Source organism: Leptodactylus fuscus, chromosome 4 (genome assembly GCF_031893055.1).
Source record: "Leptodactylus fuscus isolate aLepFus1 chromosome 4, aLepFus1.hap2, whole genome shotgun sequence".
Classification (NCBI taxonomy): Eukaryota; Metazoa; Chordata; class Amphibia; order Anura; family Leptodactylidae; genus Leptodactylus; species Leptodactylus fuscus.
The window spans coordinates 68,648,199-68,670,117 of NC_134268.1; the positions used below are offsets into that span (position 1 = coordinate 68,648,199).

General features: G+C 41.3%; 1 protein-coding gene across 2 annotated transcripts in view; it reads right to left on the reverse strand.

Annotated features, from left to right (window-relative positions):
- Positions 1 to 4,562: 4,562 nt before the first annotated feature.
- Positions 4,563 to 21,919, reverse strand: part of CABLES1 (Cdk5 and Abl enzyme substrate 1) — a 67,426-nt gene continuing 50,069 nt past the window's right edge. For both annotated transcript variants that reach the window (XM_075270615.1, XM_075270614.1), the window contains exons 4-10: positions 21,039 to 21,116; positions 14,761 to 14,866; positions 12,686 to 12,842; positions 11,663 to 11,766; positions 9,057 to 9,163; positions 7,481 to 7,688; positions 4,563 to 6,395 (exon numbers count right to left, since the gene is read on the reverse strand). In XM_075270615.1, the coding sequence (XP_075126716.1) occupies positions 6,255 to 6,395; positions 7,481 to 7,688; positions 9,057 to 9,163; positions 11,663 to 11,766; positions 12,686 to 12,842; positions 14,761 to 14,866; positions 21,039 to 21,116 (901 nt within the window). In that variant the 3' untranslated portion in view covers positions 4,563 to 6,254. The remainder of the gene's footprint in view (positions 6,396 to 7,480; positions 7,689 to 9,056; positions 9,164 to 11,662; positions 11,767 to 12,685; positions 12,843 to 14,760; positions 14,867 to 21,038; positions 21,117 to 21,919) is intronic.

Here is a 21,919-nt window from a genome sequence, read left to right on the forward strand (position 1 = left end):
AGAGCTGTAAATTGAAAGTGCTCCCTGTGGCCGGCCATAGAAACGGCAATCCTGAGGAATTTCCTGTGGGAGTGAGCAATAGGGACATGAAGGTAGGCGTCCTTCAGGTCGAGGGTAACCATCACGTCTCCTGGCTGGAGAAAAGCAGTCACGGAATCCACGGTTTCCATATGAAATGACCTCTTCCTGATAAAGCGATTGAGGTACCTCAGGTCTATTATCATTCTCCAGCCCCCGGTGACTTTGGGGACCAGAAAGACGGGGGAGTAAACTCCCCGACCGAGGTCTGAGGCTGGGACCTTCTCTAGGGCGCCTTTGATAACATATTCGGCGACTGAGGCCTCTAGACTGGCCTGTTGAGAAGGTGGAAGGGTTCTGGTGGCAACAAACCGATCTGGAGGTGGAAGCTGAAAATCGATAAGATACCCGTGCTGTATAATTTTTAACACCCATGGATCTTGAATATGGGTGACCCATGCTCTGAAGAAAGCAGAAAGACGTCCTCCCACAGGAAGGGGGGCCACAGGGAGCTGCCCTGCGTCAAAACTCCGGCTTCCTCTTGGTGTCTTCCCTGGAAGGGCCTCGTCCAGATCCCCTAGGACGATATCTGGAACGCCTTTGCTGAGCCGGGCGTCTATAATTAGCGGCAGAACTTCTGCCTCTAGAGGGAGCACGTCTGCCCCTGGATGCTTGAGGTAAGGACTTCCCCTTACCTTCTGCTAATCCCTCCATGATGGTATCCAAGCCTTGGCCAAACACTCTTCCTGGCTCAAAGGGGAGAGCGCAGAGAGCAGCTTTGGATGCGAAGTCTGCACGCCAAGGCTTTAGCCACAGGGGTCTACGGGCCGCAGTAGACAACGCCATCGATTTGGCTGAAATTTTTAACTGATGGCGGGAAGACTCCGCCAAAAAATCTGCAGCCCTATGAATATTCTTCATGGACGCCAAGATGTCATCCCTGTCCACGCCGGAATCAATATCCCGCTCCAAGGTGGCTAGGCGGTTACGTAGAAAATCGCCCACAGTGGTAGAGGCTATGGCTACTGAAGCTTGGGCAGAGGAAGCAGAGTAAACCTTCTTCAATGTGGCGTCAGCCCTACGATCCAGAGGATCCTGAAGATTTGATCCATCTTCAAGGGGCACCAGGGTTCTACGAGACAACTTCGCCACGGCTAGATCCACCTTCGGGGGAGGCCCCCAGGAATCCCATTGAGCCGAATCCATAGGGAACAAGGTCTTAAAGATCCTGGACAGTGAATGTCCCTTTTCTGGCTGCTTCCACTGCTGCCCCATGAGGTCGGTCAGCGTGGCGTCCGCATGGAAGGCAATATGTCCCCCAGAGGCAGACGTGGAGGCTTCCCCGTCAACATCTCGGCCCACTGTAGACCGGATGGACTTCAGCAGCCTGCCTGTTTGTTCATAGTGGAACACAGGTCTGCTGGAAACTACTGAGTCGTCCTCGGAGGAATCATCCTCTGCCACCCGTTATTTTCCCCGTTTCATGTCCCCCCCCCCTCCATCTCTCCCCCAGTTTCATGTCCCCCCCCCTCCATCTGCCATCTCTGCCCTAGTATAACATTCCCCTTCCATCTCTGCCCCTAGGTTACTGAGACACATATAGACAGACACACAGACACACACACATATAGACAGACACACATATAGACACACATATAGACAGACACACATACAGACACACACACATATAGACACACATATAGACAGACACACACACATACAGACACACATATAGACAGACACACATATAGACACACATATAGACAGACACACATACAGACACACACACATATAGACACACATATAGACAGACACACACACATACAGACACACAGACAGACACACACACATACAGACACACATATAGACAGACACACACACATACAGACACACATATAGACAGACACACACACATACAGACACACATATAGACAGACATATAGACACATATAGACACACATATAGACACACATACAGACACACATATAGACAGACACACATATAGACAGACACACATATAGACAGACACACATACAGACACACACACATATAGACACACATATAGACAGACACACACACATACAGACACACATATAGACACACATATAGACAGACACATATAGACACACACACATATAGACACACACACACATATAGACACACACACACACATATAGACACACACATATAGACACACACACACACACACACATATAGACATACACACACACATATAGACACACACACACACATATAGACACACACACACACATAGACACACACACACACATAGACACACACACACACATATAGACACACACACACATATAGACACACACACACATATAGACACACACACACACATATAGACACACACACACACATAGACACACACACACACATATAGACACACACACACATATAGACACACACACACACACATAGACACACACACACACATAGACACACACACACACATAGACACACACACACACATATAGACACACACACACACATATAGACACACACACACACACACACATATAGACATACACACACACATATAGACACACACACACACATATAGACACACACACACACATAGACACACACACACACATAGACACACACACACACATATAGACACACACACACATATAGACACACACACACATATAGACACACACACACACATATAGACACACACACACACATAGACACACACACACACATATAGACACACACACACATATAGACACACACACACACACATAGACACACACACACACATAGACACACACACACACATAGACACACACACACACATATAGACACACACACACACATATAGACACACACACACACATATAGACACACACACACACACATATAGACACACACACATATAGACACACACACACATAGACAGACACACATATAGACACACACACACACAGACACACACATATAGACACACACACACACATATAGACACAGACACACACACATATAGACACACACACACATATAGACACACACACACATATAGACACAGACACACACACACACACACACATAGACACACACACACACACATATAGACACACACACACATATAGACACACACACACATATAGACACACACACACATATAGACACACACACACATACAGACACACATATAGACACACACTCTCTCTCTCTCTCCTCCCTGCAGCTCACCTTACATCTCTCTGTACTTTGACACGCTCCACATGTCTCCATCTTCGGCCGGCACTAAGACACGCCCCCTAGACACCCCCCCCCCCCCCCCCCCCCGACACGCCTCCCTAGTCAAAGCTCTGCGGGCCGGACTGAATCAGTGAGAGGGCCGGATGTGGCCCGGGGGCCGGACTTTGCCCAGGTCTGGCATAGGTGATACAGCCTATAGTCACAAGGCCTTGTGGACGGTATAGGTGATACAGCCTATAGCTACAATGTCTTGTGGATGGCGTAGGTGATACAGCCTATAGTCACAAGGCCTTGTGGAAGGAATAGGTGATACAGCCTATAGTTACAAGGCCTTGTGAACGGCTTAGGTCATACAGCCTATAGCTACAAGGCCTTGTGGATGGCATCTGGGGCTCTGACACACTTGCAGCAGCTGGCTGGAGTAGTTACTGTCGGGGGTGTCAATTGGAGTCAAATAATAATTTGTCTGCCCTGAGCATAGACAGAACAGGTACACTGTTTGCAGCTTAGGAGATTTTAGTTTCTAATGACACTATTTCTGGAGCAGCGTAGTCTCTTTATTACCTGGGGCAAACATCTGCTGAATTATTACTCCGATTAGAGACAGCTCCATGGACTCTGCATGCTATAATTTGTATCTCTATTGCATCTAGACTAGTGGATATGACTGACAGCATGGTGAGCCTGCAACATATGTTTTACATTGCACTGAGCTCTCAGATAATGTATGAATAACTAAGCCTTTTGTAGGGTTTATATTACTAATCCTCAGGCTTTCAGCTATTAACCTATATATAAATACAGTGAAACCTCTCCAGAAGACTTTTCAGAGAGCAATTTTCCTCCTATTATACTCTATGGAACCTGACTCTCTGCAAAAGGAAAAAAATAAATAAAATAAATAAATAAATACTTGCAGTCTTCTTTCTTCTACAAAGCCAGAATAGAAACGACATAACAATGACAATTAATACTACTTTTGCGTGTCTATCCCCTTTCAGGGGCGCAGTTTCTCCCACCTCTGGTGACCCCTTTCCTTTTGCTATTGTACATTGTTTTTATTGTGCAATATTGCTCAAGGAAAAGACCTACTATAATAGTCTTATGTGTACTCCTGTCAACTACATAGAAATCTTACCTGGTTTTACACAGAAGACTGTCCACTGAAAGCAAAAAAATAAATAAAAAAATGGATGAAACGGACATTAAAAATGGACGCGTGTATGAGCCATCCATATCCATTTTCTCATTACATTACATTATTATTTATTCCATTAAATTCATGAAACTTCAGTTTAATATAGTTCTCACTTTATTAAAAAAGTAAATACTTATATGTGAATGTAGCGCAAAAAGAAAGTAAGTGAACTAAACCTAAAATGATATATCAGTCAAAGGCACAATTTCAGTTCAACATACTGTATTTAGGGGTAAAACCACAACATTTTGTGATCATATTTAAGTTAAGGAACAGGCAAAGGTGCCACAACAGAGCAGAATAGTGTTCGCCATGTGACGCTCGATCATAGCCCTTAATCATGAAGTTTTCAACATATGATCTAAACATGTAAAACTTAAAAAAATAAAATCCCATGTCCCTAAGACTCTAAGCATTTGGATAAAGTAGGATATATTTGGCAGTGTGAATTTAAAGTGTAACCATACCTCTGTAGGATGATGCAGCTTTTGCAAATCACTGGAAACTTATGATGTCACCAAGTGTCGTGCGGTTCCAATGACATCATAGTCTAAATACTAAGATGGCCCACAAAGCTGACACCACCACTGAGCCCAGGTAAAGGGTACACTTTAAAGATTATGATGTGTGGTGCTACGGGAGAACACCTATGAACTGACAATGTAGTCACCGATCTGTATTATTTCAGCTATATAAAAGTCAAGTATATTTGAGGTTGCCAAATGAGACGACTTTAAAAACATACGCTACAATAGCACTTGCATTCATGTTCTGTCTGATGCTAGATATGCTTTAGGTTACATTGCGTTTTCTAGAAGCACACTTAGGCAATGTTGGAGATGAATGTATTGTGACACAGCATTATAATGGGCAGCTGCGAAACATTATCAAACACTGCTTAACAAGTAGCACAAGAAAACGTGCTTAAAATGCACTCTAACATAGAGCACAGAATCTCAACAAATTGTGCGACTCAACGTGTTTCCTCCATAGTGGAAAAGTGCAATAGTTAAAATGACGTGGCTTTATACCAAAACGTGGTCTCTGAAAAACATAAAAATGCTCAGCCTTCGATCGTACACTGATGGAATGAATTGGTTTGTAGTGTTGGTCCACAAGTGCCATGCCCGGTGCCACAAGATGGTGTGGTTCATTGCTTCCCATAGATTGTGCCTAACTAAGTCACTTTCGGGCAATCGTCTAGTATGTCAGGCATAAGGATTCAGTGTGTTAATACACACGTAATGTATTTCGTATACAAAAAACCCCCCATAAAGGTAAGAAAAGACGTTGGCACGTTTGTTTTTGACACAGTGAGAGAATGTCTGACAGTTCATTAATGGCGTTTCCTTCGCATTATGATGAATGTCAGCTCTGAAGGCGGCGAGATGAGAAAGTCCACTTGTGGATCCAAAGCAAATAAAAGGCTGTTCTGAGGAGAGGAATGGTTTTGTGTTTCAGTCTATCGGCCATATTAGGTCTCCCCCTAACAGTTATTTGGAATAATGTCTTTGTAAAAAAAAGCAATACCAGAGTTACCCCAATGAAACCATTGGTATTAACAGTGCATCCATCACCTACACACAAGGACTGCAGCCATTCTATAGATTGATTCTACATGTCTCAGTGATGGAAACCGTAGTCACTGAGTGCAGCTATTTGAGAATAGTGGCCTTGATAAAATGGCTGTCAAGACTGGGTGTAGATGACAAGGGCACTTGAGTATTTTTGCATGTCCAGTAGCAGCGGTGGCTCTGTAAGCACATCTAATGTCCCAGAGGAAGACATCTTTGAAGTTTATCCTGTGCTAGGAGCTTTGGACCAAACGTCTATAATGGGGCATAACTTCATGCTCTGGGAGGTGAAGCGCAAATTCCAAGGCAACCAGGACAGGGAACTCAAATGCCATCAACTCACGTCTGTTTAGACGAAACTTTTCTTCCAGTTTCTGAAAAGAAAACCAAAAATAAAAGACACCTGTTAAAATGTTTAACATTGCAAATGAGGTTTTAAAAAAAAAATAAAATCTAAAATTTGCAGCTACAGTTTATTGAAAGTTTATCAAAATGTTCTACAGCAAAGTGCAAGACAAACATGGTGTCAGGCTATAAAGCGGTTATCAATAGAAGTTTCCATTGCTGTAGTTGTTCTCTCCAGGGCTCCCCGCTCTGGCAGTGATGTCTAATAGGTGTATTTTTAAGGATTGGGAGTGTGCAGTGTGACCGACTTGCACATCAGCCTGATACCCCACCTAACTGCTGGCCTCACAGGTTGTGATTTAGGCTAAGGCCCCACAATGCAGAAACGCAGCTTCTTTTATTGCAGATTTTGCAGCGTTTTTTTTTTAGCCAAACCTAGGAGTGGCTACAAAAGGAATGAGAAATACATAGGAAGTTCTTATATTTCTACCATCTGATCAATTCACTCCTGGCTTTGACTCAAAAAACCACAACAAAATCTGCAACAAAAAAGCTGCATTTCTGCAACGTGGAGCCTCAGCTTTAGCGTGTTTTTTCCTGCCCCCAGCATGTGTAAAGACATTCCTTATGGTGCCCCTCACCAAGCTTTCTGCTGCTCAAAAGTCGCTTTTAAATTCTTTGGGCATGTTCACATAGTGGAATCAACAATAGAAAAATAAAAGTTAGGCTACAGGAATTCACAGGTCCCAAGCCAACCCAAGTCAGTCTCATATGCAAAAGAATGGAATACATGTGGCAACCCTAAAAAGTTCATTCTTTTGTGGAAATTCAGCATAGGGTGAAAATCACATATCACTTGCAGAGGAATTTGAAGAGCCAAAAGCCTGTTACATGTGGATGTACCCCAAGTGAGGGCTAAGGTTTCACATACTGACCATTAGGCTGTTACTGACTAAGCACTAGCAAAAAGGAGCCACAGAGCGAGAAAGTATAGCAGCTTTGAGTTTATCCCTAGTAAACGGACGTGACCAGAATATTAATTCCCACCACCAATTGTTAGCAATGTTCCTAAGTGTTACATATACCTTGGCTGACAATTCTTTTAGCCACTTACATCAATGAGGTGTTTAACTTCATGTTTTCGGAGGTCACTCCCAACTTTGGCAGCTAACAGGACACAGGCTCCAGCACAAAGTTTTCTGTTCTGTTTGTTCAGCTTTCCCTTCAATGCAAGCTTCTCGAAATATACAAAAGCCATGGCCACTGTGGGTTCTTCATAGCCACAATCATCCTGGGCTAACTTCCGGATGTCTCGCTTAAGGCTGTGTATGAAATGGAGAAGGAGATGAGACCATATTGGATCAAGTACTGGGTGTACAAAGCACCTGGAGACATGCTTTATGAGTGAAGACAAGAGATTGACAGCACAGCAATATCGGAATGGGTTCTTTACAATTACGGTAGCCACACTTTATTACAGGATTTGTATTCTCCATATTTTTTATACCTTTGCAGGCTCTCTCTCCAACACACTGTTTTCCCTGAGTGGGTGGGCGACACTAGCTGCTATGATGTCTCCTATATACTACATCAGGAGAAAACATCTCTACTTAATCCCCCTCAGCACTCACACCACACTCCTCCCAATCTCCTCTCCAAATGAGTCTATGGAAACATTTCATTCCTCATTCAGTTTGCAGACAGTCTTGGGAGACCAAGACAGATTCAGCATAAGTTTTAGACTGAAAAAGTCAGTTTAGGAGGGAGGAAGAGAGCCGGGTAAGTGGAGTAAGCATTTTTACTATACGATATATTACAGTTTCTTACAATTTGCACTACTCATTTACCGTGTTTCCCCGAAAATAAGTCAGTGTCTTATATAAAATTTTGGTCCTAAGGATATGCTATGTTTTATTTTCAGGGGATGTCTTATTTTATTTTCGTGTGCTGCTGCCACCACTGCACTACGTTGAGATGTGCTTACTGCGCATAGACTGTGTGAAGAAAAACATTGCAGCCGGCTGGACGCTGTGTGTGATGTTCCATGTGCACAAGAAAGCCAGCTTCTGCCTCTGCTGAGATACCGTACGTTGTATCCACTGCTCCTGCTGCTGTGGGATGTGTGGCATCCCACAGCAGCAGGAACAGCGGATACAACGTATAGCAGCGGTGTCAGCAGCCGCCTGTGCACATGGAACATCGCGCACAGTTTTGAGCCGGCTGCAATGTTTTTCTTCATACAATCTTTGCGCAGAAAGATTATTATTGGGGGATGTCTTACTTTTGGGGGTGCCTTATATTAGGCAATTCAACAAAACCTCTGCTATGTCTTACTTTCGGGGGATGGCTTTCGGGGAAGCAGGGTATGAAAAGTTTGACAAAAAATTTCTGACCATTGAAGCAATATATGACCATGTGTAGGTTGACATGCATGTAAAGAAGATAGGTTTTGTGTAAAGATAGACAGGCCAATAGGCAAATGTTCGGTTAGCATTTATGACATGATTTCTATGTCCGGTGTAGAGGTTACTGTTGCCTGTAAGGCCTCTGCACTGATAAATCCTATCTGATACCGATGACAATCCTCCATTATACATAAACTAAATTGTCTTTTATATGATCAAAGGCCAGATGAGATGCAGATGAAGTTTTATATCCACATGGTTGGTTTCTAACTTGTTCATACACACCTTCTTATTTTACTGAGAGTCAGCTTAATATGAGGAAACTTCTCCTTGAAGGTTTCATTCATATCTTTCTTGAGGTCAGATGGTTTCACGTATTCTATAACAGTGGTCTGCACATGAAAGCAAAGGTTAATATGTAATGCAATAAAGTAATGTTTTTGTAACATGGATAGGCAACCTATGAGATTAGGCCTCTGGCAGATTTGGGGGCCTTTGTCAGGGCCCCGGAGTTGCCAGGGAAACCAGTTAGCATCCATGATTGTTTTTCCAGGGAATCAGTGATTTCCCCCCCCTCAAATTAATCCTACGCCATAGTAGCTACTGCGTGCAGCATTTAAGGGATCGCACCAAATTCAGCTCCCGGCCATTGCATTGGGCTATTGGTTGTATACTACAGAAGGCCCCTGGTCCTGTGTCACCCAATGGATGTACCTCTTTGTTAGTGAGGTGCCTGCACTGACTGGCTGACTAGTAGCGCCTCTCCACATTATAGTGCGGTACTACATGTTCTGTATGTCTCTTTTACCAGTGTCAGGATGAGCTGCTTCTTTGGGCCCCAGGTAAGGGAGGCTCCATGTTATTTTTGAGGTATACTGTATATATGTTTCAGGACACTCATAAGGTTTCTGTCACCATCATAAAAAGTGATTTACAGCTTCCAGCCACTTATTTGCAGTGACACAATGAGGTCTCTAGGACCAAGTACTAGTTTTCCATAGAGTTATGGTCTCAGGTTATAATGCTTACAACTACAATGGCCAAATCAGAATTATTTAATATAGTAACTTATGGGACTACTGTATTATGTGAAACACGCTGGTAAATGTATTCAGTACGCTGTAATTTTAAGTGCACTGGCTGTAGGACCGGGCTGGTTGGGCCATATGGGATATGCATTAATGCGTCTTCTCACAGTGTCCTCATGTAGGACTTGTCTGACTATTAGCTTGGTCAAAGAAACTGTGTGTGTGACCATCCTCAGCAGTCCTAGTGGTGAGAGAAGATAAGATGATTGGTGACAAAGAGTGACTGTGTCCAGTTACATGTGAACAATGCCTGTGAACACTCGCCTAAAGAATGTAGAAAGATCATCCAAGCGGAGCCAAAAGATGCCGCACGGTAAGAGGCAATGCCAGACTACAGAACTGAATGCACTGAGTGTAAGAGTATGTTCACATGGACGGATTTGTATTCAATCGGAGGCAGAGACTGAAGTAGGATATTGAAGAAGAAGAAAAATAAAAAAAAAAGTGTTCTGGTTGATTGTGCCATGGAGCCTGAAGCGCAAGACCTTCCTATAGCTAGCTGAACCCAGTCTGTGAGTAAAAGCAGCTCCCAGAAAGTGCAAAAGAATTTGAGACAGAAGACCACCTTAAATTCCTCTTCACTTTCTGCTGCATGGATGGCCACTAACTGTATAAATGCCAATGCCCACGTCCAGAACTGAACTAGATTGTGACACCACCGAAATACACCAAGTTACTGTGCTGTGACAGTGGACCTACAACATGTTGGGCATCCGCTGCTTACATAGGTGATTGTTGCTAAATTTTCCAGATAACTGTTATCTGTCTATGGACACTGCTTTTTTTTTCTTTTAAGCTCTGCCCTCATTACCTCTGTAGCCATTAGGCCAGCTGACTACAGCAGAGCTGTCTGTAACCATTACACCAGGTGACTCTTTGTGGGGGAAGTCTTGTTCAAGTTTATCTGTTCTGTCTGCCATTGAGTTTGGGCCCTTTTCCCCAGATATGCCATGTATGATGTGGAGGTCTAGGTAGTTTTGACTGCTTGCCATTAGCCACTTAAAAGGTATCAACTGCTCAAGATTCTCAGATTTTTGCTACTTATTTTGCATTAACACCAAATTCCATGTCACTGAATGCTATCTTGTAAGCTCTATGATTTGTCTTCATACCAAGACATAGCAGAAGATGGCATCAGAAGCACAAAGGGGTTGGACGTGCTCATGCACTTTTGATTTCCAAAACAGAGAGCTCAGCAATGAGACAGTAATGCTGATCTGTTCTAGGGCATAGGGCAAACCCATACCGATTACTCACTGCTTTGTCTCAATGACATGTTAGAGGATGGGTGAAGAAGAACCCTTGCTTTAATCTTTGCACTATGACCTTACACCATCATTTTAGCCAAGTGACTGATTCATCCATGATTAGGATCATGTGTAAGTAATCTTGGTCTCTGATGTAGACGACTTATGGTGATTTCACATGTTGCTGTCAAATTGAGGCAAAATTACAGAGTTTATGGTAATTTAACACCCACATGTGAACTCACCCTAACGGAAAAAAAAAAAATTAAAAAATTATATAATTACACATATATATTTATATATATACACACACACAATACACACATTATATATATATATATATATATATATATATATATATATATATATATATAGTGGTCAGAAGGCTATCGATAGGCTTGTAATAAATCTTCCACAGACTGGGGCTAAAAATACTAAAACTGTGTGCTTTGTTTTTTTTTATACAAGTGATAATTGTAATAACTGAGTGGAATAGCCCCAGGGAGCACCATGTAGTTGCCGAAATATTGTATGTAAATTATCATGGTAGACTTACCATATAGGAGGGGAATATTAAAACCCGTTTGTGCTTGCCACATGGCCACTGAGGATCATCCAAGAGATTTGGATCGTACTCTATAAAGTCTCCTATGTCACTACCTGTATATAAAAAAAGCAAAAGTAAAATATGTAAAGGGAGGACAATAAGACGCTAAGTAACGTGAAAGGCAAATAGGAAACAATTGGAAATTTTCAGTAAGACTATGTACATCTGCAAAACATGCAATATGCAGGAGCTGCCAGGTGATAAGTCAAAGGGGCCGTCCAGGGTCACAAAATTTGGTGCAGGCAGCAGAATATAAAACTGCATTTACACTTGCTGCATCCTCCCCTACGTTCCTGCTGCCAATCTGTAAATATACAAAGTGGCTGCAGCTTGGACATCATGTTAGCGTGACCACTACAATCACTAGCTGATGGGGTCTCAATGAAGAGACATCACTACTGAAGCTGCTCTGTACACAAACAACTGACCTAATGCAGGAACGAAGGGGAAAATGCAGATAAGTAACAGTGCTTTGTTATATTCTAGACCTCCCCTGATGACAGCATTTAATGGTATGACTCCAGACAACCCCTTTAAAATTAAATGGGTCCTCAGATAAAGCTATATGTAAGAACAATGTCCAAACAGAACCAAATTGCAGTGAATATTAGTTAAGTGTTCTAAAAGAGAGCACTTAGTTTGGACTATATACGGGCCATTGAACATGTATGCCCTAAGTGATACAGCACTCCTCAGCTCAATTTCTGCTGTGGGGGACTTCAGCAAGCAAGCGTTCCTGTGATCTAGACTTCACTGACATCTATACCATGTCCTCCACCAACTCCTGTCCTTTACACAGAGATGTCAATCAAGCCTGCATGGGAAGGGGCGATGCTAAGGTGACACAGCACTTGCCAGCTGAATTAACACCCAGCGGTTACTTGGATATTAAGTAGCATGCAGGGGTTATCAGAAGGGTTTATTCCATTTCTAAGCTAAGAGTTAAGCATGTCTCGAATGTGATCAGATCACCTGTATCAATGCTCCCCTGGATACTGTTGGCTCTTCCCAGGGTCAGGTTGCGATGACTTGCATTCCGAAACTGAGAAAAGGAGCAAGTGGAGTCTATTGTGTTTCTTCGGGCTCCAAAGGCATTGGTTGGATACAAAAACTGTGTATATGATACAGTCTGGAGAGAGGAAACAAATGGCATTTGCCAACATTAAACATTTAAGGACACTGTAGATACTTCCTTTCCTTGGCACCGTTATACAGTATAAAAGAGCACAAGCTAATGGCACGTTACATATTCTAGGTTTTCAGTTAAAAGGAAAAAGGATCAGAGTTTTTCTTTTTAAGATATTCTATACAAAGAGGCCCAAATATATATCTGGGGAGCACCGACTGAATGATGGAAAGAGTTAGAGATCGTGGAAATAGTGAAAGGTCCCCTTTAAGGTTCCAGGTTCTCTTCAGACACCCTTCAAGGATGTATATGCTGAGAGATCCTTCTTATTTATACTCTGACAGAGGCTTATGTCACATTCAAACATATAGGTGGCATCCCTCAACCACTTTGGAGAGGGGGAATGCCTATGACTGTCAAAATGTCACTCTTTCATCCTCCATTGGGTTAATAAAACAGCATGTACACAGAAAAAAAAATGCTAAAAGGAGATCACAAATGTGATCTGAACAAAGTCTTACTTTTTTATTTTTAAAGGAGACATATAGAGATGTGTCTTGATCTATTGTGGGAAAACAACGGATTGAAGTGTTTGTGATTTTCCAAATGGTAAGGCTAGATTCACATCTGCACTTAGTTGTGCATTTCCATCCCCTCATTCCACTTGAAAAATGCAGAGAAAAAAAGTCCTGGGGTCCACGGGTAACCGCTTTTTAAGTGGATTGGGCTTCTGTGTTTTGGGTCTCCAAGCTGATCCGAAGAATGGAAACCTGAGCACAGGTGTGAACCTAGGGTAAGTTTACCCCTATTAATGTAATTTTTTGGATTTTTTTTTTAATACTTTTTGAAACAGTCAAGACAAAAACTCATGTCTAGATACATGACTGAAACCAATAGGTAGACTAAACTGGTAGTATGGGCCATATCTGTGTTTAATGGAAATACACATAAGGTAATCTGGAAGCCAAGTGGACTAGAGATGGCCGACTAACCAAATGAAATCAATGAATTTGCCATCTCACTAAAGCACAATTTTGGTTTTCCTCAGAATTGTTTTCCTCAGAATTGTGAAATCGATGTTGGCTACACCCTAGACCACATGAAGCTTTCTCCTCCCACTATAGCTACAAGCATTAGTTTAAGAAATAAGGTTGAAAAAAAGATTATTTTTTTTGGGCAAAATCTTCCAATGTAACTCAAATATCACAACCTGCAATATAAAACTACCTTCATAGAGAAATCTGCAGACATAAATGCTTTGAGACATGTTCACAATGGCTTACACTGTGTTATAATTTCTAGTGATTTGGTTGAACATTAGGAATTTAGTGCGACATATATAAAAAAAAAATTAAATCTGGATTTTTGTCTTGGTAGACGAGGAATGAATGTAACACATTACTGAGATTAGTACATTATAGAGGTAAATAGGATTCAAAGCTTAGGATCTCAAACTACTGGAAATGGAGAGAAAGTGGAATTTTCCATCATTTCAGCACTTATTGCCATACTTACATGTAACAGCGTGTATTATCTCCTGAGATATTAACCATATCTAAAGCCCACTGTCTGGAAATGGATATTACCAATATATGTGTAACATGGATGTCCGCAGAGACATTGTGACAAGCGAAGTTCTGAGGTCATTGTAAATGGGCTACTTGTATAATCTTCTATGACCAGAGACCCCACAGTCCGCTGTCCCATCCCTTTAGTTATGATTGAACAGTACGGTACTGTGCACTGGTGTCCTGTATGAAGGGTTCATATACTAAGGGGATATTATAAATGACTTTGTATTGTATGCAGCTAAAGTATATACAATATATTATCGGAAATAAAGCAATTATACTTAAACCAACTTCAGGACCGATGTACAAATGGTATATTTTAGTCTTACAAGCAATGCTTACATTCTCACCTTCCCATCAGCTCCAAGCTCAACTCCTTCAAGGCCAAGAATCATTTCTCTTGTATTCATCCCACCAGAGGAATGGCGCTGCCTTGTACCTTCCAGTTTTAGGTCCCTATGCAGGATATGAACATTGTAAGAGCAGGTAACTTGCCAGTAAACTGAGCCCATTGGGTGGTATTTGCTGCCTAGCGAGAAGCTTACAAACACTAATGCAAAAAGACTGAGCAAAACAGTAATGTGTGAATAAGGACTAATAAAGGAAGGGAAGCTGAAGTCTGTGGTATATAAGGTTTATATGATCTGGAGGTTTATATGGTTTATAAGGTTTATATGATCTGGAGAAGGATTTCCAACAAGAAAAAAATTGTGATAGCAATCCTATGAGAAGTAGTGAAGGTCCTTCTTACCCTACTCAGTGATTGATAGCTTTATTTGTATCATTGCGTGTACACAGAAGACAGGGCAGAGTAAGCAGGACTCTCACTGTCTCTCCTAGGAGTCCAGGCATGAATTACACTGCTTTATATTCACAAATCCTGCTCTATAGCATATAAAAGGTTTACATCATGGCGTTCAGCTTCTCTCCCTTTAGTCATATTCTGCTCTCAGATGGCAGCAGAAATCACAGGGCAGATTCACTTTCACCCTCAATATAAATGTAGCAGTAGGAAATCAAAGCTGAGAAAGTGCTATATAACCAAGTTATTATTCATACTTTATACTTAGTACATATTTATAATACGACTAAAAAAAATCCTCTTATGGGTCCACTCACACAGCCGAATCCGTCAGATTCAGCAATGGTGAGGCTAGAGCAAAAATTCCAACTGTGCCAGAATCAGTGGAGCAGCGCCTATTCACATACCCTATGAAATGGAATTGGTGGTGAAAGATCCTTTTTAAAGTATGTATGCTGGGAGCTTTCTATGCACATGTCCAATGTAAGAACTGTGAACGGGCAATTCATTGGAAAGTAGTTTATTTTTAACCTATACTTCATTGAGGCAGTCCGTGTCAGTGAAGTATGAATGAGATCATGTGATGAGAAGCGCGTTGCGAGCACACAAATGTATGTTGATTCACAAGAATTAATCTTGCTGCGAGGGAGTAGCTGTGTTTCCAGCACTGCCTTTGAAGGAAGAAAGAAATGTTTGAAGAACTGTGACCTTGAATAAATTGCATTAGATCCCATTACTTTCCTGTTCAGGAATGTGCATCTGCCGAATTCTATAAGATTGCACTGTCAGTAATAAACAAGAAAAATATTATTTTTCCCATTTTCAGACTGCCCCAGAAAGTGTAAGACACGCAGCAGGATGGTCAGGCGCTCACTGGTAACGCTACAACATCGAGCCATTATTTCTGAATTATTTAGGTGGTAGATTAAATATTTAGTAGACTGAACAAAACAGATAATTCAATCATCGCTTTCTAGGAGGAAGAGAGACTGCAGTCACAGAAGGGAGATGAAAGGTAAAAGCCTTAGAAGACCCCTTTCTGGCCAAGAAAAGCCACTCCAGAAAGTAGAGACTATGAAAGGACCCAAGCAGCGTTGGGTAGTGGCGAGGAGAGTAGGACCATGTCTGGGGACAATTAGAAGAACAGCCAAAATTGGGTGGTTATTACCTGCTGTTCACCTCCAGACATCACTTGTAGATGCAAGTCATTGAATGTATATGTATGGTTCTAATGATCCAAACTAGAATAACACAGTAAGCTCAGGTACACCCATGTCTGGGATTCACAGCTGCAATACAGTCCATATAATAGACTTATTATGGCCGTGTATATCCAACCTTAGGATATTTGAGGAGAATCACTCCAAGAACTGATTTTCACTTCATAGGGCAGCACGGTGGCTGAGTGGTTAGCACTGCAGCCTTGCAGCACTGGAGTCCCGGGTTCGAATCCTGCCAAGGACAACATCTGCAAGGAGTTTGTATGTTCTCCCCGTGTTTGCGTGGGTTTCCTCCGGGTACTCCGGTTTCCTTCCACACACCAAAGACATACTGATAGGGACTGTAGATTGTGAGCCCTATATGGGACAGTGACTGTCAATGTCTGTAAAGCGCTGCGGAATATGATGGCGCTATATAAGTAAGCATAATAAATAAATACTGTGTTATGCCCTGAAATATGCTTAAATAATTGCTGTGTGAACATATCCTAACAATTAGCATACATACCCATTAACAATTAGTGATAATTGTATCATCAAGTGGCACATTAACCTGAACTGGAATTCAATCTCATGATAAATAAAATAAACATTTATTTATTTATTGATGAGATAAAAATTTTTTAAAAATATTCCACTTACTCAGCAGCAAATATTACATCTGAAGACCAGTGGCATGTGAGCGCCACCATGTTCTCTTGGATCGCTGTCCTATCAGAGTTAGATTCAGGGAGTGGCGATCCATTTCAATGATAGCCAGGAGCCTATTGAAAGCTCATAGGCCTGTTATTACTACACTTCTACTACAGGCTGTACAACTTGCAATAGAAGTGAATGGATTTCTCAATATACAGCAAGATCTTAGTACTACAGCATATTGCACTAGTAATCACAGCCCCTCCTAGGGTTCAAGTCTCCAAGAGAGGGTCTAAAAAGAAAAGTAAAAAAAAATAAAAAATATGAAGGGGAAAAAAAAAATGTGTGTGTGTGTATATATATATATATATATATATATATATATATATATATATATATATATATATATATATATATATATATACACATATATATATGTTAGTCACCCCCTTTCCCTCAATCAAGGTTTTTCAAACTTTCGTGACTTGGGTCTCCATTGGTCATCCTATTGTGTTGCTGGGGCCTCACCAGCAAAAACAGGTGAACATAGAGCACTGTACACATAATTCCTTCACCTTACGCAACCAATTACAACAATACAGTACACATAAAACCTATAGCAACACCAAACACCATACTGCAGTACAATATACCTCATCAGAAGCGCCAAAAACCACCGTGTAGCAGTATATCTCAAGGCAGCAGTGCCAAGGTCTGTTAGTCTTTCTCGACAAAATGACTGCTCTGATAACGTCATGCAGGCATGATAAGTGCAGTTTCCACGTTACAGTCACCGCTTTATGCCAAAGCTAACACTGACATTGACCCTATGCCTCACAGCCTAGATCACAAATAAAAATGAAGAAAAACCTTAAAAAAAATAATTAGGTGGCAAACTACAGTGAACCACTGTTTTTTTCACCTCCCCGAAAATTGAATAAAAAGCAATGAAAACATCACATAAATTGCTCAAAATCATAAATAAAAAGCAATGAGCAATTATTCTTGGAGTCTTAATATCGGCAAAATATCTGAAGGGAACTGGTAAAATGAACAGACTCTTTAGATTGCCGGTACAATCCCATCATGAATTCATGATCACAAGTGCACAAACTGAATGGTCCCAAAGCACCAATTATTCAGCTCCCCAAAAAGAAGAGAGATCCCATGATTTCCTGAAGAGGTCACTACCCTCTCCATATGGCTACATGCACATGTCTGTGCACATATAGCACGTCTGTGATTGTAAAGGTGTGTGACATGTGTAACACCCGTGTCTCCTTGGTTCTATTCTCTGATCTCAGCGAGACTGGGCCATGAAACAGACAGGAATAGGGATTGTCCAGAGTTTTTCCCCAGACTCCATATACAGGTCTGTGAAATAACATGGCTGGGTGTTTGGAGGTCATAGAAGTGAATGGATCAGTGTGCTAGCCATGAAAACCACAGCTAGCACACTGACGATACGTACAGCCGTGTGCATGAAGCCTAAGTATTATATTTTTGAAGACCTATGTGGTCCGTCAGTTTTTTTTTACAACAAGTAATATCTGTCCCTCCACTGATTCTAACACAGTTGGGATTTCTTCTCTAGACCATAACTTTATAATTGGTAGGGATCTGTCCACTGGAAAAACGTGGTGGCCACAGTGCTGATTTAGCACCATCCTTCAGTTCCCTGCACAATGATCCTTTACAGATATGCCATCACCTTATACAAAGGAAATAACCTTTTATTCAGGGTTAGAAGGCTACTTGTAACTTCCCTATAAGAAAACACCTAAATGATGTGATGGTGGATCATCTTAATCCCAATAATAAACCCTGGCTACACATTTACTTCACATTCTAGAAAACAGTGAGTTTTTCTTGCAGAACATCTTGTTGTCGTGGTAACCTCATATTGTGAATGTTTTTCTGCACTCTGACAACCTGTGAGTCACAGCCACTTTGTTTATCAAGAAACTTGACAGGCAATCGTTTTGGGCTTTTTTTGTCGACAACCTACATAAATATCCCTAAAAATTAACCATTGAATCATTGCAGTTAAATTTTTTTATCTGCAATCTATAGAAACCAATAAAGATCTTCCCCTGTAAATATTATAAGAATTTGTTATGATGTCAATTATATAGTGAAATATTAGTGTATATTAGTGAAAACTAACTACATCAAGATAGGTATGGGGGGGAAAATATATTTCAATCTGCCCCTAAGATACAGTATAGAAAAAGATCTAAAAACAGAAAATCAGAAGAAACTTAAATATTCACAAATTTTTCAAAAAACTTTGTCTCATTTAACAGAGCATGAGAGTATGGGAAAGTAGTGAACTTTAATTAAAAACGTTGCTGTTAGGGGGCGTTCACACTACCGTCAGTGTCCGACAGGTAGTGTCCGCTCCTAATGTCCGTTCAAAATCTCGCACGGACATTAGGAGCGGACACTAGCTGTGTCCGTGACACTTTTCATTCATGTAAATGGCGATCGGGTGCGTTCTTTTGCACTCCGTGCCTGTCCTTCACTGTCCGCTTGTAAAGATGTCCGACTTTTCAAGCGGACAGAAAAAGACCTACATGTTGGGGTTTGCTGTCCGCTTGAAAAGTCAGACATCTTTACAAGCGGACAGTGAAGGACAGGGACGGAGTGCAAAAGAACGCACCCGATCGCCATTTACATGAATGAAAAGTGTCACGGACACAGCTAGTGTCCGCTCCTAATATCCGTGCGAGATTGTGAACGGACACTAGGAGCGGATACTACCTGTCGGACGCTGACGGTAGTGTGAACGCCCGCTTATCTGCCTGAAAACATCTCTACATTTCTTGGCACTAGGTGTCTCCTATTTAGCTAATTTGCAGTTCACTCCCTGTTTCTAGGAAAGTCCCGTCCATATATGCAAGACAGCTTCATAGTGAGTAGAAAGAGGAACTGTTCTGTTCTAGAGAGGGGAAGAGGCTTATTCTCCTCAAGGATGGCACATATATGTTTGCAAACCACTTTCTCTGTGCTCTGGACTGAACATTCTTCACATCTCCCAACTTACCATGTACTTATGTGTTTTTATCTACTTATGGTTGCTTGTGTTTTTGCATATGGGATATTAGCACTCACAGCGAGTAGTTTTCCTGACAGTGCTCATAGATTGCTATTTTCCTGTGTCAGGGAACTTTTTAGCTATATCATGCCTGCATGTATTTGCCTTAGATTTGCAGTTCGGTGTTCCCGGATCTCTTGTACTATGTTCACTTGGGCTTTACTCAGCTATTTGTTTGCTATTGCACAGTTAATCCTGGCAGTGTGATGTTCATGGTAGGAAGTCACCATGGCTTCCTAAACCTTGACGACCCCTTATACATCATCTTCTGGCCATTTCCTGCTACCACTGTTGTCCATACCTTCTAAAATTACAAAGTTTATGTGCCAATTGTAAGAATTTCTCCCAGGTTTGAAAAGAAGCCTGCTACTGAACAGATGTTGGCTTGTCATACTGTGATAAATGGACATTAAATGTGTCCTTGGCTTCCTCGGACTGCGTTTCCGCTTTAGAAACAGCTAAAGTTTTTCTATGATGCAATCCAAAATACAGTGTATACATTAAGAGTCTCAAGAAATAAATATATAGATAACTAACAAAATAATATTTTGCAATCGGTCAGGTTATGCTAAAAAAACCTTGACCCACCCCATAAAATAGCTTAAAGGGAGTCTACACTAGCATATAATTGCTTCTGGACCACTTATATGCTGTTGTAGGGTCTGTTCGGCCACCCAGGACAGGAGCAGTGTGCCATAGCACACGTTTTCTCCTTTGCACAAAAGCAGCATATAAGCGGTTAATCAGTGATCTTCATGGCGGTAGGCTTATCTTAAAGATATTGCAAGGTGAATAGAATAAATTTTTTACTTCCATTAAAAGTAATCTTTTGCCTTATACTCTAACGAAGGAATACATCATAATTGTACCTACCCAGCATGTGCACAGTCTCGATACGGCAGTACAGAAAATATGCTACAAAACGATCTTCTCCCACTTATAAGGACGATTCTATAAAATCAAAGAACATTTATGTCACGCAACAAGCAGAACAATGACTTGGTGACAATAAATCTCTACTATCCTTCACTATGTGCTGGAATAGCTGGAATCTACCCTGGTCAGGGAGAAGGGATAGGTTTGTGGTTCAGGGTGCTGACCATATAACAGTGAGAAATGACTGGAATCCCACTGTCAGCAGCATGTGACCTTGGACAACTTGTTTATTTCTCTGTATCCCACACACCAAAAATTACATTATAGACCTAAACTTGGCAAAGAAACTAGAATTCCATGTACAGAAAGCCGTAAAATTATATGCATTATAAATACACACTAGAACACTTGAATTTCCTCCCCTTGTTTACTAACAGTGTGGACATACCAAACATCGTATGTAACCTCGAATGTAAGACAGTAGTGGACATAACACTGTGGAAAGTAAAAGCCAGTCTGACCGGCTCAGTGACCAGAAGGTATGTACTTTATAAGAGAGTCTGTCAACACTACATTAGTTATTATAAACCTAATCCCAGCACCTTGTAGAGGAGATTCTACGATTTCCAGATATGCCTCTGTTTGGAGCTTCATTTTCACGTAAAGCAATGTTTTATTCATTTGCAAATGATTGGAGACACCTAGGCAAAGGACTTTACCCCCTCTTTTTTATAATACAAACAATAACATTTATTATATGAAACTGGACAACCCCTGGTTTGTAAGAAACTACTTTATCTCATTATTCACTAAATATGCAAGAACGGCTGGGAACCTTGACTCACATTTGGTGCATTTGTAAGAAGAGACTAGGAAAC